Source organism: Pleurodeles waltl, chromosome 7 (assembly GCF_031143425.1).
Source record: "Pleurodeles waltl isolate 20211129_DDA chromosome 7, aPleWal1.hap1.20221129, whole genome shotgun sequence".
In the NCBI taxonomy this organism is placed as follows: Eukaryota; Metazoa; Chordata; class Amphibia; order Caudata; family Salamandridae; genus Pleurodeles; species Pleurodeles waltl.
Genome location: NC_090446.1, coordinates 312,108,166 through 312,125,187, shown reverse-complemented (window position 1 = coordinate 312,125,187; position 17,022 = coordinate 312,108,166). Strand labels below are relative to the sequence as shown.

The following is a 17,022-nucleotide window of genomic DNA, read 5'->3' as shown; positions in this document are numbered from 1 at the left end:
AATTAGGTGAATTCAGACTTTCACTGTTTCGCATTCAATCTCACTGAATTTGGAATTGTCACAGGATGTGTTTCGGCAGTTGTAAGCCTTGCAGATATAGCAAGTGATCTTTTTTACTAATCCCACAAATACATGTCTTCTTTAGCATAGAGCGTGTGAAACCATGAGTGCATGTAAAAACTCTAAAAATGTTCACTGACAATGCAAAGGTATTTAGGACATCTAGACAGCACTTTGTCAGCTTTAATTTTAGCCTGAAAGGTAAAGTAGGTAAAATCCAAGCAAGGCAGTGGCAGGTGGGCTGAGACATGCATTAGCCGCTTCCCCTAAAAGTCAGCTTGCCTCATTTGTATTATTGCACCAAATGATATATGGATAAAGAACCCAATGGACTACTTCAAGACCGGAATCCTAAAACAGTATTCGGTAGTAAATTACAAGAGGCAAAAGATAGGACTCTTGTTTCAGTAGGAAAGCCACCTAGTATAGAAATCGAAAATTAAATTTTAGACATTTCGTTGAAACTCCACAAGCTGAGGAAATGTGGGGACGAAAAGGAAAGTGGGTGTATGAATAAGGAAAGTTATTATGGAAGCACACCTACAGAAATTCAGTACTAACGCACAACCACATAAACCGAGTCGTGACAACTTTGATTATTATATGTAAGGTATAGTTTCCCAAAAATTGTCCACAGTTTGAGTTGTGGCACGGTTAACGAGTGATTGCCCATGCAAACAAAACTACACAAAATTTAATCAATAAAGACAGCAAAATACTGTTTTACACAATGCCATCAAAAGCACTTCCATGTATCGAATGGTAACATAACTAAAAATCCTGTTTTTATCCGCTCAAATTGTAGAAGTCGGAACCATTTTTAACACATGGAATGCACAAATGAAAGACTCAAATTTAAAACGAAAAGGAATCAGTGCAGCTGAAAGAAGAAACTTTGTAATCCTCCATCAATGCTCAAACATTGATAATCCAACCACTTTAGTTTGAACAGTACAAATAATCTTCCGGGGTACAGAAATATACATGTAGTAGTAAGCTGTCTTCTCAAAATCATAATAGGTCAACTAATTTCTTTTAGCTTTAATTGGAATAAACTATGTTCCATCATCGCCACAAAACTACTAAAGTAAAACGTCTTGATTTGACCTACTAACAAAGGGATTGCTCTCAAGGACAGTCACACCTAGCACCATTTTCACTGAGGATGGAATGACCGTTTAAACCATCTTTATTTTTATTTTTTTTAGTATAACACTTGTCAGTTCGTGATGGTAGCAGCGAGTCTCTCTTCCTGTGAGGCAGGTTACAATCCAGAGAATTTATTAACAGCATCCGAGTACTTCAATGATTATGAACTGCCACACAAAAGCGTGACTCAATAACACAATTTCAGGTTTACAAACCTTGATAGGAATGTCTTAACTTTGTCTCACATTTCAAGAATCTGTATGCCAGCCATGCTGAGTTCACTTGTCCCACAAGGCCCAATGACTCCCCAGTCACTGAAAAAAACTTCCATTCCACTTTGCCTCCCTCCATCAGTATCTTGTTGTTGATTACGGAAAATAAAAAGCCCCAATGTTTTCTTGAGCATGTTTCCATGAACCAGGGCATCGATTTCGCCTGGTAGCAGGTTCAATAGATAGTTGAAAGAATGGAAAATAAGGGGTGTTGACAACGTAAAAAAATTACAAAAAGAATACAAAAATGTTTTGATCATCAGTCTATGGCAGATTTTTCAGAACCTGATCAAAGGTCATGTTCCCAAGGATGTCTGGTTTGGCTTTATGAAGGGGATCCCGTTCCCCCAAATAAATTCCTTGATTTTTTTTTCCTTCAAGATTACAAACATCCATTAACACTTCAGGATAAAATCAAAGTCCGAGAGGTATGACTGTGCTTTAATATGAGCCTTGCTTTCTGCTGCATGATTAGCTGGTCCTTCGTTCCTCCACAAGCCACAGCTTTCCACTCTTTGGACATCTTCAGAGGGTTAAAAAAAAAAAAAAAAGAAGTTAAGAGTCAGTAACCATAAAATGATCAAGACAATCTATGTTACTTTATACACTTAAAGCAGTTGAGTGGTGTACGGATGGCAAGCTCCCCACATGCTTTGTTAACCAGGCTATTTAAAAGAGAAAACAACTCAGTATAAATCAGTTTACATTTTTAATCACTTAGGTATATAGTTTGCTTTAAGAAAATAAAGAAACTCAGCAAGACATTACAAAAAACACATTTAATTAAAAAGAAACTGGCAGAGACCATCTTTTTGTGGTTAACACTCGTGGTCCATCAGGTTCTTATGTTAAGAAGGGAATGGAAAAAACACAATATGGTCATACCCAAAAGAATGGGGAGATAAAAATCTAACAAACAAGAACCACATTATGCAGTGTAACTAATCTGAAGTGTACCATGAATTACATTTTTTTAATTAAAAATAGAACCAAGGGGGTCGTAGTTAGGAAATACAGTTGAACTGTCAAAGTTTACAACCTGATCTATAGATTCAAGTATGTGCATGGGCGTCGTTACCCCTCCCCGACCCCTTTAGCAGCTACAGCGGGTGTGTGGTTCTTTATGGACCTCTTCTGTGTACAGCTAGACAGATAAAGATTCATAATAAAGGTAAAAACATAGGAGAGTGAATGAGTGAAAGGACGGTTAGGTACATAGATGAGTGAAAGGATGATGTAAGAATGGATGACTGAAAGGGAGGACGGAGGGAGGGAAAGGATAGATGGATGAATGAAAGGATGGATGGATAGATTCATGAATAAGTGAAAGGTATCATGTAAGGATGGATGACAAATGGAGGACGGAGGGAGAGAAAGGATGGATGATGACGTAAAGGGTGGATGGACAGATTCATGGATGAATAAGTGAAAGGTATGATGTAAGGATGGATGACTGAAATGGAGGAAGGATGAAATGGATGGATGATGAGAGGCTGGATGGATGAGGAAGTGAAAGAATGAAATGGGTGGGTGAGTAAAAGGGTGGCTAAATAAATGATGGATGAAAAGATGGATGTAAGAATGCATAAATGAAAGGAAGGATGGATGGATGAGTGAAAGGGTGGATGTTAGATTCATCGATGAATGAGTGAAAGTTTGGATGTAAGGATGGATGAAAGAGGAAGGATGAATGATGAGTAAAAGGGTGGATGATGAGGATGGATAAATGAAAGAGGGTAGATGGATGGGTGGATGGACGAATGCAAGGGGGAATAGATGGGTTGATGGACTGATCGATAGATGAGTGAAAGGCTGGGTGGATGAGGGAAGGGGATGGAAGGATGGATGAAGGAATAAAAGGAAGAGTAGCGATAGCTGAATTAAGGGGGGATGGACAAATGATTGAAAGGGTGAATGGATTGACAGATGAGTGAAAGGGTGGATTGATGGGTAAGTGAAAGGACGGATGGATGAGTGAAAGGGTAAATGGGTTGGGTGGATGAATTTGTCAGTGTGGATGGATGATCGAAAGAATGGATGGCTGAGTGACTGGGTAGAAGGATGAGTTAAAGGGAGGATGGATGGAGTGAAAGGATAGGTGGATGGATGAGCGAAAGGACAGGTGGATGGATGAAAGGGGGATGGATAAGTGAAAGGATGGACGAATGAGTGAAAGGATGGATGCATATGGTTGATGTATAGGTTCGAAGATGGATGGGTGGATAGATGGACGGAATGGTGATAGCCTGAATGTTGGATGAAAGGCAATGGATGACAGAATGTAAAGTTGAAATGGTGGATATATGCGGGTGGATGAAATGATGAATAGATAGATGCTTGAATGGAAGAGACAATTTTTTTTGTTTTTTAAGAGCGTGTCGCAATGACTTGCTTCACTTGCCTGGTGGCATAAGAGCTTTGGTTCAAAGTGGTGGGTATTTGAATTTTCGGGCTACTCCCTCGAGTCTGTGCATACTCTGCCATCACGTTTTCGGTACAAACATGTACTTTACATTTATTTGAAAGAGGAAAAACTTTTTGGGACTCAGTTTAGCAGCATGCCTTTAAGGCTCCATTTGCATTTTGTAGAAGTTTGGTCCAGGTACTTAGAATATAAAGGAGTCTTTCCTACAGACTACTTTGGTTTGTGAGGAAGACTGGACATCCAAGTGTGGGAATTAAGTATATTTCCAACACCACCCTTGGGTGGAAGAAAGGGTGCAAGCCGAGCACCAAAAGATACAGAAGAGACAAACTATTTACAATATTTTAGGTTAGAGTTGACAAGATGACATTGTCAAAGAAGGTGGATTAGCAAAGCAGGTACGCTTTGAGTTAAATATGGGTGTAGGAAGTTGGCTCTGTATATACTATTTCAAAGTAAGAAATAGTGTGCACAGAGTCCAAGGGTTCCCCTTAGAGGTAATATAGTGGCAAAAATAGATAATTCTAATGCTCTATTTTGTGGTAGTGTGGTCGAGCAGTAGGCTTATTAGAGGGCAGTGTTAAGCATTTGTTGTACACACACAGGCAATAAATGAGGAACACACACTCAAAGACTTACTCCAGGCCAATAGGTTTTTATACAGAAAAAAAAATGTTCTTAGTTTATTTTAAGAACCACAGGTTCAAGATTTACAAGTAATACTTCAAATTAAAGGTATTTCACTTAGGTACTCTAGGAACTTTGAATAATCACAATATCATGTACAGTCTTTGTAAAAATGGCAATAAGATATTTAAAAAATGGACAGTGCAAAAATCAACAGTTCCTGGGGGGAGGTAAGTAAAGGTTAGTTTTGCAGGTAAGTAAAACACTTACAAGTCTCAAAGTTGGGTCCAAGGTAGCCCACTGTTTGGGGTTCAAGGCAACCCCAAAGTTACCACACCAGCAGCTCAGGGCCGGTCAGGTGCAGAGGTCAAAGAGGTGCCCAAAACACATAGGCTTCAATGGAGAACAGGGGTGCCCCAGTTCCAGTCTGCCAGCAGGTAAGTACCTGTGTCCTCAGGGGGCAGACCAGGGGGGTTTTGTAGGGCACCGGGGAGGACACAAGAAGGCACAGAAAGTACACCCTCATCGGCACAGGGGCGGCTGTGTGCAGAAGGCAAACAGGCGTTGGGTTTCAGATAGGAAGTAATGGGGAGACCCGGGGGTCTCTTCAACGATGCAGGCAGGCACAGGGGAGGCTCCACGGGGTAGCCACCACCTGGGCTAGGTAGAGGGTCGCCTGGGGGTCGCTCCTGCAGTGGAGTTCGGTTCCTTCAGGTCCTGGGGGCTGCGGGTGCAGTGTTGGTTCCAGGTGTCGGGTCCCTTGTTATAGGCAGTCGCGGTCAGGGGGAGCCTCTGGATTTCCTCTGCAGGCGTCGCTGTGGGGGCTCGTCTCTGGTTACTCACGGGCTTGTAGTCGCTAGGGAGTCCTCCCTGTAGTATTGGTTTTCCGCAGGTCGAGCCGGGGGCGTCGGGTGCAGAGTGGAAAGTCTCACGCTTCCGTTGGGAAACGTGAAGTCTTTAAAGTTTTTCTTTGTTGCAAGAAAGTTGCAGGTTGTTTAACAGGGCCGCTGTTCACGGGAGTTTCTTGGTCCTGGGTTGCAGGGCAGTCCTCTGAGGCTTAAGAGGTCGCTGGTCCCTGTTGGATGAGCCACTGTTGCAGTTTTCTTCGAAGTTGGGAGACAGGCCGGTAGGGCTGGGGCCAAAGCAGTTGTCGTCTCCGTCTTCACTGCAGGGCTTCAGGTCAGCAGTCTTTCTTCTTGTTAAGGTTGCAGGAATCTAGTTTCCTAAGTTCTGGGAGCCACAAAATACTGAATTTAGGGGTGTGTTTAGGTCTGGGAGGGCAGTAGCCAATGGCTACTGTCCTTGAGGGTGGCTACACCCTCTTTGTGCCTCCTCCCTGAGTGGAGGGAGGCACATCCCTATTCCTATTGGGGGAATCCTTCAAAATCAAGACGGAGGATTTCTAAAGGCAGGGGTCACCTCAGCTCAGGACACCTTAGGGGCTGTCCTGACTGATGGGTGCCTCCTCCTTGTTTTTTTCATTATCTCCTCTGGACTTGCTGCCAAAAAGTGGGAGCTGTGTCCAGAGGGGTGGGCATCTCCACTAGCTGGAGTGCCCTGGGGCACTGTAACGCGAAGCCTGAGCCTTTGAGGCTCACTGCTAGGTGTTACAATTCCTGCAGGGGGGAGGTGTGAAGCACCTCCAGCCAGAGCAGGCTTTGTTTCTGGCCTCAGAGAGCACAAAGGCCCTCACCACATGGGGTCAGAAACTCGTCTCTCAGCAGCAGTCTGGCACAGACCAATCAGTCCTGCACAATTGGCTAAAATACAGGGGGCATCTCTAAGATGCCCTCTGTGGGCATTTTTAAATAAATAAAACACTGGCATCAGTGTGGGTTTATTATTCTGAGAAGTTTGATACCAAACTTCCCAGTATTCAGTGTAGCCATTATGGAGCTGTGGAGTTCGTTTTTTGACAAACTCCCAGACCATATACTTAATAATATGGCCACAATGTACTTACAATGTCTAAGAATAGACTTAGACACTGTAGGGGCATATTGTTCATGCAGCTATGCCCTCACCTGTGGTATAGTGCACCCTGCTTTAGGGCTGTAAGGCCTACTAGAAGGGTGACTTACCTATGCCACAGGCAGCATTTTCTGTGCATGGCATCCTGAGGGGGATGCCATGTCGACTTTGCCTTTTTTCTCCCCACTAACACACACAATCTGCAATGGCAGTGTGCATGTGTTAGCTGAGGGGTCCCTTAGGGTGGCACAACATATGCTGCAGCCCTTAGGGACCTTCCCTGGCCACAGGGCCCTTGGTACCACTGGTACCTTTTTCAAGGGACTTATCTGTGTTCCAGGGGTGTGCCAATTGTGGAAACAATGGTACATTTTAGGTGAAAGAACACTGGTGGTGGGGCCTGATTAGCAGGGTCCCAGCTCACTTCTCAGTCAAGTCAGCATCAGTAGCAGGAAAAATGTGGGGGTAACTTCAACAGGGATCCATTTCCTTACAATGGGCATCTCTTCAAAACGGATAGGAAATAAACAGGAAAGAAGCTTATGGGGGAATGCACAATTTCAAGGTAGTGCTGGCTGTCACGGATGCATTCCACCACATGTGAACTCCAGCTCTAAGCTTAATAGAATCTATGAAATACAGCGGAATCCAGGTTGAAGGATTCTCAACAATTACAATCTGAAAGTTTACTTATCACTTTTATCCTTTATATGAGAAAAAGTAATGCAGAGTTGCCCCCCCCCCCAAAAAAAAGGATAGAAATCCTCACCTATCTTATTTAATCTATTTGAGTTAGTCCACTGGCCTCTCTTATCCAATACTTTGGTTTGAAGAAGTTTATTTATGCGAAAGACGTACAATTACATCTACATTTTTAATCAGTTCCTGAAACCACCATCAGGTATTCAGGGTTGTCTGGAAGCCGTTACTAATGTGTGTATTCCATAACAGGTGCAGAACTCAAATTTGCCTGACTAGCCTACTTCACTCAACCCTCTTTCTGCGACTTCATTTTCAAAACCCCAAACTACACTCAACATGTAAAGAAAACCGTGGATGTCATGGCTAATTGACACTTGTCTATGACTGAATAACATACATGAACACAATCATTTACCACTTGGTAACTTAAAACAACCCCCCTCACCCCCATACACATGTAAGTTTTGCAGCTATATGGCACAGAAAGTTAGCAATATCTCAGGCCACGGTATACTGTGGTAATATGGCTGCCTTTTACTTTTGTAAGCGTAGTCATTATCCAATAATCACCGGAGTGCACCACAAAAATTAACATCCAATCCAACTCATCACAACGTTTTTGTGCCTTATAGGCCTAATTCACAAGGGTAAATTTACAATTTTGGGTAAGTTAACAATTGCTTGCTATTCACAAAAATATTTTACTAGTACTATCTTTACAACTGTGGAGACTAAGCATGTAAGATAGGAATGTCCTATCTATGTGCGGAGACGCTGCTGTAGTACACCTACAACTCGTAAACTACCTTTCTAAATGGCACACAATCAAACTTACACAAATCATGTCTTAACTTTAAAATTATTGAAATAATTAATATCTACTACCATATAAAGGACTCTTTACACACCATAATCTGCTTTTGTGACATTTCACCTAACTATGTTAAGCCATTTTTAAACTGTTTAAACAATACTATACGACACAGCATGTCACAACTCCACTACCCCACGCCACTCTAATCTACAGTCGACTCCACTCGGACACTGCATGCCACTCTACTAGACCAGACGCAACCCCACTCCACTGTAGGACACACCATTCCATTCTAAGCCACTCTGAAACACTCTACACGGAACTCCCTCTGAGCCACTTTATTCCCCACTTACGACCGCCGACAAATTTTTTAATCTAAAAAGACCTCCACCCCGGTGAAAAAATGACAGAAGGCGTTTTGCTTTCTTCTTGCAGGAACCCCTCAACAAGGACTAGGGAGGCACATATTATATATATATATCTCAAAGGACAGGGGACTAAGACAATCAGAGTGCTCGCTCTAGTGGGATTATCTCTCCAGTTGGACCACTATTTTTTATTTTTATTTTCTATTATATTGTTTAGAATTGGGTTCGAGCGATTCTCGCGCGCGCAAGAGAGAGTCCTACAAACCCAACCATCCAGAAATACAAATGTTTTTCATGCTTAATATCTCAAAAACCATTTAACAGATTTAAATCAAATCACAAGAAGCATGCTTTCTGGGCAAAGATCTAGCATCCTGTGAAATCTAGTCCAATTACGTTCAACAGTGTTTGCAGTGGTGGGGAACAGAAATAGTCAATGGAAAATGAATGGGGAAATTTGGTTTTGGGGCCCCCTTTAGTTCCTCAGTCCCCGCTGGATAGATCACTCCGAAACTTTCCAGGAAGAAGTTGAGGTGGAAAGTTTTGTGAAGATTTGTCAAACGTGCCAAAATTATAAGCAAACCCAAAAAGTGCTCCTGCCTTGGAAAAACAGAACTAAATATAACTACCCCATGGATGGATACAGACAGATAAAAGCTAAGGTGAAGGTAATGTCATAGGTGAATATGGCAGTAACCCACCACTTTGTAAACAATAAAACAAACTAACTCACTCACTGGATGATGTCATTACTGATGTCATAAATTATGTCATAGAACGTCAGGAGTGATGTAACATGCGAGTTCATAACCAGTGCATGGCGGGGTCGTAATTTATACTTAGCTCTGCTAACTATAATTGGCGAATTTCTGTGGGTTTATTTTTGGGCCAAAACATTAATGTTGTCACTCACATATTCACCTAACTACATTACTTTAATCTTTGTTTTTTCAGTGAATTTCTATTTTTTCTTTGTAAACAAACAGATCTTTTTAGCACACCTAAATATAACGTTACTTAAACCTTTATTTTTTTAACATAATATATTTTGTTAAAATACATAAAGCCAACCCCTCTACCAACCCACCCCACCCCACCGCCGCACTGTATTGCCTTCGGTGGCGCGCAGCTGGGGTTTGGACACGGTGCCCTAGGTTTTGTAAAGGGGAGTGGGGAACTCATTCCACAGATCACTTTAAAAATAAAATGCAGGAATGACCCTAGCCCCAACGCCCACAGCCTCATGCCACGACCCCCTCTTGCCCCTTCTTTACTGTGGGTCTGGCACAAAGGGCTCATGTTGTATTTCCCCCATGGAATTTCATGGCCTCCTGCGACACCAGGATAAACACCCCTCAGGCACCATGATCACACTAAACTTAATCCCTTGGCATGCCCCTTCCCAGACCATTATAATATTCTGGTCCCACTGTTCAATTCGTTTTTCAGTTTGCACACTTGCGAGGAATAGCCATTGGTTTCCTGTATATTGGCCTCACCTGTTGTTATTTGGTTCCACCTGACTTGGTTTATTGGGTCCAACTGTCATGAACTATTGACTCCACCTGCAAATGTTAATTGATTGCACCTGCTTCCATTAAAGGTCAAACAACATGAGGCTGACAGGTGTTCTCTCCCAGGGCCTGTTGGAGCTTTCCTTCTCCTTTATGAGCCACGTCCCTTTCAGGAGTCAACTACATCCATTAAGTATTTAAACCACACCCGAAATTTTAGTCTGTGCTTGGCCTCGTTCCTGTCCTGAGCAAACATGATTCCTGCACTCACCTCCAGAGTTGACTGGATCCCTTCAATGCTCTAGTCTTCCTCAGGCCAAGCCTCGCTGCAGCTCCTGTGACCCTGACGCCGTTGACAATTCTGTAGTCTTAGCTTCCAGAGTGGCGATTCCTTTTGCTTTTTGGCTTCCCGTGCTACAACTCCTTCTTCCGGATTCCGGTTTCAAGTAGGAGAGACAAGGCTAAGTACTTGATCACAGGTCAGTGTGCACTGATCCTTAGATTAAACTTAAGAGTATCTATAAGACTGAGTTCTGAATAGAGCAATCTAACTTTCCGGAAATCGGACACTACATTTGTTTCAACAGCTTTAGCACTCTGAACTCATTTACTGAGTGGGCACTCCAGACTTTAATTATATCAGAACTGAAATCCATACACCAGTAATTCTTGACAAATTGTTGTAATAGGAACAAGAGGAGACTTATTAGAGTGCACTATATAGGCATACAAACTTGTAGAGAGAACTGAATGCAAAATGATTCTTCGGAGTGTTGTAATTTAGTAGCGATTAGATTAAGCATTAGCAGAAGACATCTTGTATTAAGCAACTATTGTGAACATCTCGCGGAATCCATTTTGTATTCATGGCAGCCATTATCTCTGCCACATGCTGCCATGTGCTCTGTCCTACCTTCCTGTTAACTACTCTTGAAAATCTGTCTAGTGACAAGTTATATTTAGCATCTCCCACTTTGCACATGCCCAGTAACATCTGCAGCTGTTCGTAATTAGTAACCGACAGTAATGTGTCTACTAGTCCTTGAAAAATGTTAGCCCCTCCTACCTGTCGACTGTGCATTTCCATATGACCTTATATGTATATAAGTATTGCTTCTATAATTGTAACACCTTCTTTTAGCCCCTGCGTGGGTATAAAAGGACCATGCTCTCTTAGTTCAGTGTGCTACTTCAAACATTACCGAAGGCTGCTGTTTGAACTGTGGTACCACCTCGTGAGGTTTAATAAACTGTCTTTTATTTCAGTTTCTGTGCCAACTTCTTCCTATATGGTCTGAGGACTTTGTGCATAGAAGGGCGAACCCCCTGCACTAGTAGGCCTTGCTGAGGCCTAATTGGACAAATTGGCGCCCGAACAGGGACTCATCGGCGACTCTGAGCCCATCGGTGCCCTTTGAACCGATATATAAATTGCAATTTATATAGGCAGGTAATGAGGAGAATTTTCTCCAATTTAATTTTGATTTGAACAGCACCTTGAGTGCTACTTTGATTATAATACTGCATATTCTGCACTTTTTTGGCATGCCTGTTTTTAGCGCACTTCGTAGGATGTGTTGCTTTTGTAATGGTACCAATTTGAGACTGGAAGAACCGCAACCGCCACCACCAGAGGGGACGCCCAATAGAGATATGTATGTTAAACATGGTCTTTCTTCTATAATGTAAAGCACATTATGGAATAAATACACTTGTGCGGATCCTGAGTTACATTGGCCTATGCATGGGTCATTTGATTTGCGAAAGATTGAGTATGTGGAACAATGTATGTGTAAGCGAAGGTCTAGGCAAGATATCTTTGACTGTGTACGAATGTGGGAGAAAGAAGTGCGTGGACGAGTGAAGTGTGAGCAAGCCTTGCTTGAGAAAGAGCAGCAGAAGAATGTATATGTGAAAGCATTGGAAATGAGAAAGAAAGAAATAAACGATTTAAAGGAGATAGAAGAGAAAGAATGTAAATTACAGATAACTGGCCAATACACTGTTAGGCAACCTCTCTATCCTATCCTTAATAAACCGCAAAATGATTTTTTGTTACTAGATCGCCCTCCACCTCCGTAGGTCGTACCTTCTGCCCCTCATGAGTTAGCTGAGGTCTCCGGTATGGAGCAACAGAAGATACGAGACAGTCTCTCTATGTTGCCTGCTGACCGTGCGTCTGAGCTTAGATCTACTGCTCGTAAAACAATTTGTAGCGTTGTCTCTGCTTTTGAACTTTTAGACAACATGAAAGGGTGGATGGAAAAGGAGCAGCTATATTTTACTGGGGCATTTGGCACAGAAGTTATTGAACTATTTCGGAAATATTCTGATGAGTTAGAGCCCGATGATGTAGCAGCTGATCAAAAGCAAATGCGTGATGTCTTTTTCTCCTAGGTGGCTGATGCAGTCAGGCGTTTGGTGAAATTATGTGTTGCGGTAGTCCGTTTGCAAGAGGAAAAAAGTGCCGTGGACGTAGTTGCACGGACATCTCAGACCGGCGGGCTGCAAGCTTCCATCTTCGGAACAGATAACACTATGCTAGTTCACGCAAAACCAATGCGGGAGGGCGCGCCTTTGTATGTTCCTCCTAAAGGATTGGGTACAAGTGATGATAAAACTTCTGTTGATGCTAAGGGTTATTTTATTTATTATTGGGTGTATACTCCTTGGAATAGGGCAGATGTAATGGCACTTAAAACAGCATTACCTGACCCGCGGAAAAATCCAGCCGCTTTTTATGAGGAAGTTGAGGGAGCAATTAGTTCTAGTGCTATGACTTTGGCTGACATTGATTTATTTTTCGGATTGATATTACCACCAGATATGTGGAGAACTGCTCGTAAAGTTGATGATTGTGTAGTTTTTGGGGTGTCATGGAAAGAATTAGAACAGATGGACGGGGATGGGGAACCTGCGAAAAAGCCGTATCAGTTGATTCTAGATCTTCCCGCAGCCATATTAGTTAAGTTAAAAATGATTATTCCCCCTAAAAAGATAGATTGGACTGTTTTAGCGTCTTGTAAGCAAAAGGCAGATGAATCGGTCTCTGATTTCTTTACACGCTTTAAAGAAGCATTTCATGATTTTAGCGGCCAGTTATCGTCAGATGATACGGGCAGACATTTGTTCGTCGATAAACATGTCGCAAATCTGTTACCAGGAATAGCTAGTTGTCTAAAAGCTAGTGAAAGTTCATGGACTACCTCTATTCCAGTTTCTCTTTTGACTATGGCTCAGTATTATGCACGTCAGGAATTAAAAGCAAAAGGTAGCGAGGATAAAAAGAATAAAGAATTAAAGACGAAGGTTATATTGGCTCAAGCTTATGGTCCACCTTTTAGAGGTAGTGATAGAGGTGGACGTGGATCTTACGGTTCTTCTTACACTCGTTCGAATTTGTCTGTTGATCAGTGTGCGTATTGTAAGAAATTTGGGCATTGAGTTGCCGATTGTCCAGCACTACGTGTTCAGCAGTGTTCACGTGGTCGGGGACAAATGAGAAATCGTGAAGCACGAATGATCATGCTAGGGTTGATGCTAATGTACGAAGGCAGGATGGGTTTAACACTTTTGATAGACGGAACCAATACCAGATGTCTAACTATGTGCAGCCTGATTTCCAAGATTCTGCTTATGCATAGGATTGCCTAGGATGGGGTAAGGAATCAGTTGAAGTTCCAGTAGATCAGAGGGTTCCCTATGTTACAGCACATGTTTTGGGTTCTCCTGATCAGTTTCTGGTTGATACAGGAGCTACTCGTAAGCGCCTTGTCTAAACAATTGGTTCCAAGGGCTCCCCTGTCTGGCTTATCCATTACATTGATAGGTTTCGATGGAACACCTTCCCCTAGCCAATTGTCACAACCACTTGCATTCCATGTTGATAAATGTACTGCTCCATGTCCGTTTTTGCTTTATCCAAATACACCAGACAATATTGTGGGTCTTGATATGCTCAAGTATTTCAGGGCTACAATACGATGCTCTCCTGAAGGGGTGCGTGTTATTTTGAAAGATAATCATCCTGTGATGGAAAGAGTTTGTCTGGTTAAAGAGGATATTGCATTAGCTTCACTCCCTAGTACTTTGTGGGCTACTTCAGATACCAATGTGGGACAAATGATTATTCCACCGGTACATATTAGTGTCAAGGAGGGAGCTGCATTGCCACGTTTGCCTCAATACAAAATTTCACAGGAGGGCGAAGAAGCGGTCACACGAATTGTGCATGATCTTATTGCAGTTGGAGCTGTTGAGGAAGTTCTGTATAATGTTTTTAACAGTCCGATTCTTCCTTTTCTGAAAAAGGATACTGATACTAGGATTTACCGATTCATTATTGATTTACGAGAAGTGAATAAGATTGTGGTACCACAATATCTTGTGGTATCTGACACAACAACACTTCTTACTTTGGTTCCCCCAACAGCAACTACGTTCTCTGTGATAGACTTGAAGAAGGCTTTCTTTTCAATCTCTATTCATCCTGACAGCAGATATTTGTTTGGTTTTACTTTGAATAAACAATCATATAGATTTTGTAGAGTTCCTCAAGGCTATACTGAGAGTCCTAGTATTTATAGTCAAGTGTTAAAACGACAACTTGATTCTTTTGTTTTGCCTGAAGGTGTGGCTCTCATACAATATGTGAAAAGTGCACTTTGTCCTTACTTTTTCTTGCTTCACACCATCATAAAGTATCACGAAAGAAATTGCAATATTGTAGACCAAAGGTAACCTATTTAGGTCACCTTTTGCCTAAGGAGGGCAGTGCACTTACATCAGATTGTATTCAAGCAATTTTAGACACACCAGTACCCTCTACTCAGAAAGATGTTAGTGCATTCCTTGGTCTTACTTCTTTTTGTAGGCAATGGATATTAGGGTTTTCACACATTGTAAACCCTTTGCTAGCACTTTTGACTAAAGATACTCCAATGCCCCTCCCATGGACAGATGAATGTGAGACTGCTTTCCAGCAGCTACGACAAGCCCTTTGTTCAGCACCAGTGTTAGGTACTCTAGATTACACGAAGCCTTTTGCACTTTACGTACATGAGAAAGATGGATGTGCATTGTCAGTTTTAGTACAGACACATGGCGATAAGCAGCGTCCCTGTGCATATTTTTCAGCAGTACTTGATCCTGTGCTCGAGCGTTGCCTGGGTGTTTTCGTTCAGTTGCGGCAACAGCTGTGTCAATACGTCAGAGTGAAGGGATAGTTTTGTCACATAAGCTGTTGGTGTTAGTACCCCATGCGGTTGATACTCTTTTAAATAAACAAAGACTCAACATTTAACTAGCGCTCGCCTGACAGGATATGAATTGACATTGCTGGCTCCTCACATTACACTGAAGAGATGTGCAACACTAAATCCAGCCACTTTGTTGCCATATCCGGTGACTCAGTCACAAGAAACACATGATTGTATATTCCTTACCGAAGAACAGACAAAGGGTCGTATTGATTTGCAAGATACGACCCTTCCAGATGTAGACGGGGAATTGTGGGTTGATGGGTCTTGTCTGAAGATGCCAGACGGAACGACTTCAGCTGCATATGCAATCACCACAATACACACGGTAGTGGAGAAAGCTCGTATACCACAGAAGTCAGCTCAAGCAGCTGAACTAATAGCTTTGACACAAGCAAGTGAGCTTTGTACTGACTTATGTGTGAATATTTATACAGACAGCCGCGATGCTTTTGAAGTGGCTCATGATTTTGGTTTGCTTTGGAAGGAGAGAGGCTTTCTCACATCCCATGGGATGCAGATAATGCACGGAGAATTAGTGCATAACCTCTTGACTGCATTGACATATAATTGGGTTTGTCGTGCTGTCTTATATTTTTTGTCAATTATTGGTGTTCGAACCCTAGCTTTAACTGGTTCTTTGAAAATTTCATTTGTATATTTAAGCATACCAGGGAGCATTGGTAGACACTGGTATTGCTTATGAGTTGAAGACAGGGTATTGAAAAGAAAGTCCTCCTCTAAAGGTAATGCATGCATTGGTACTAGATGGCATGTAACTGCTCTGGAGATAACTTGGTTGTATGCTGTACTATCCTCAGGTGGAGATTGTCTGTTGGGATACAAATCCTGATTGTTAGATGGGATAGGATCTGAATCGTACATATCCCATGGATCTATGGTGTAACTAGAATCGCCCCTTTCTTCTTCTTGTGAGTAAGTGTGAGAGTGTTATGGTGAAGGTGGTGGTGGAGTCAGAGGTTGTGAAGAAAAGGAAAGTTGAGGTGAATGTGGGGGAGAAAGCTCAACAGGTTTTGGCTTTTCTTTTTGCTTGTAGATTTTTGCCGGTGGTGGGGCAGTATCCAGAGTTTGTTGGAATGTTAACTTAATTTTAGTCTGTGTAAGCGGAGACGTAATAATCTTTCCAGTCTCTTTCTGGATCTGCATTCTTCTTGGTTTGCGGTCCATAACCTCCAAAATGGGTTGAATGTCTGATTCCTCCATTTGATATTCTAAAGCATGTTTTGTGCTTTTAGAGGAATGTTCTGTAAATGTCTTTGGCACATGCTTCATTCGAGTTGACAGCCCTGTTTCTTCTGTGTAAGATGTTTTTTTTGGCTCCATAGTTGGACCGAGATGTTTAGCCAAGGTTTCAGCTCCAAAGCAGAGTGCACTTTTTTTTTTTTTATCCAATGGTGTTGGACGTCGACTCAGTTCGGGGGTGGAGGCTTGCATTTTTCGGCTCGACCCAGACACCGAAAAAGGCATGGTAGCCTGTAGAGGGAGTGCCCTGGCCTTTTTCGGCGCCGAACCCTAGGGTCAGTCGACTATTATTTTTTTCCGGGTGGAACCGTGACTTAAAAGATTTGCCTGCTTTTTTTAAATTGTTGGTTTTGGGGCAGGTGTACTCACGTACTGCGCCGCTGATATTGCCTGGCTGTCGTCCTCTGAATCTTGCTCGGAGTCGGAGTCTGGGAACGAAACTGCCGTTTGTACCGGCTCTTCGCCAAAGCCGTCAGTGGTGGACTCGGAGTTTCGACGCAATCTCCAACCTTCTTGTCCTTCGATTGAAAAGACCGACATGCCTCACAGCACACCTCTCGATGTTCTGGAGAAAGGCAGATTACACATCAAGTGCTGGT

General features: G+C 42.4%; 1 protein-coding gene across 9 annotated transcripts in view; it reads right to left on the bottom strand.

Annotated features, from left to right (window-relative positions):
* Nucleotides 1-736: 736 nt before the first annotated feature.
* The window catches only part of MYBL2 (MYB proto-oncogene like 2), a 337,297-nt gene continuing 321,011 nt past the window's right edge, over nt 737-17,022 (bottom strand). For 4 of the 9 annotated variants that reach the window (XM_069243766.1, XM_069243765.1, XM_069243769.1 and 1 more), the window contains one exon: nt 737-2,004. In XM_069243766.1, the coding sequence (XP_069099867.1) occupies nt 1,885-2,004 (120 nt within the window). In that variant the 3' untranslated portion in view covers nt 737-1,884. The remainder of the gene's footprint in view (nt 2,005-17,022) is intronic. The other 5 variants (XM_069243761.1, XM_069243768.1, XM_069243762.1 and 2 more) reach the window with 2 other exon arrangements.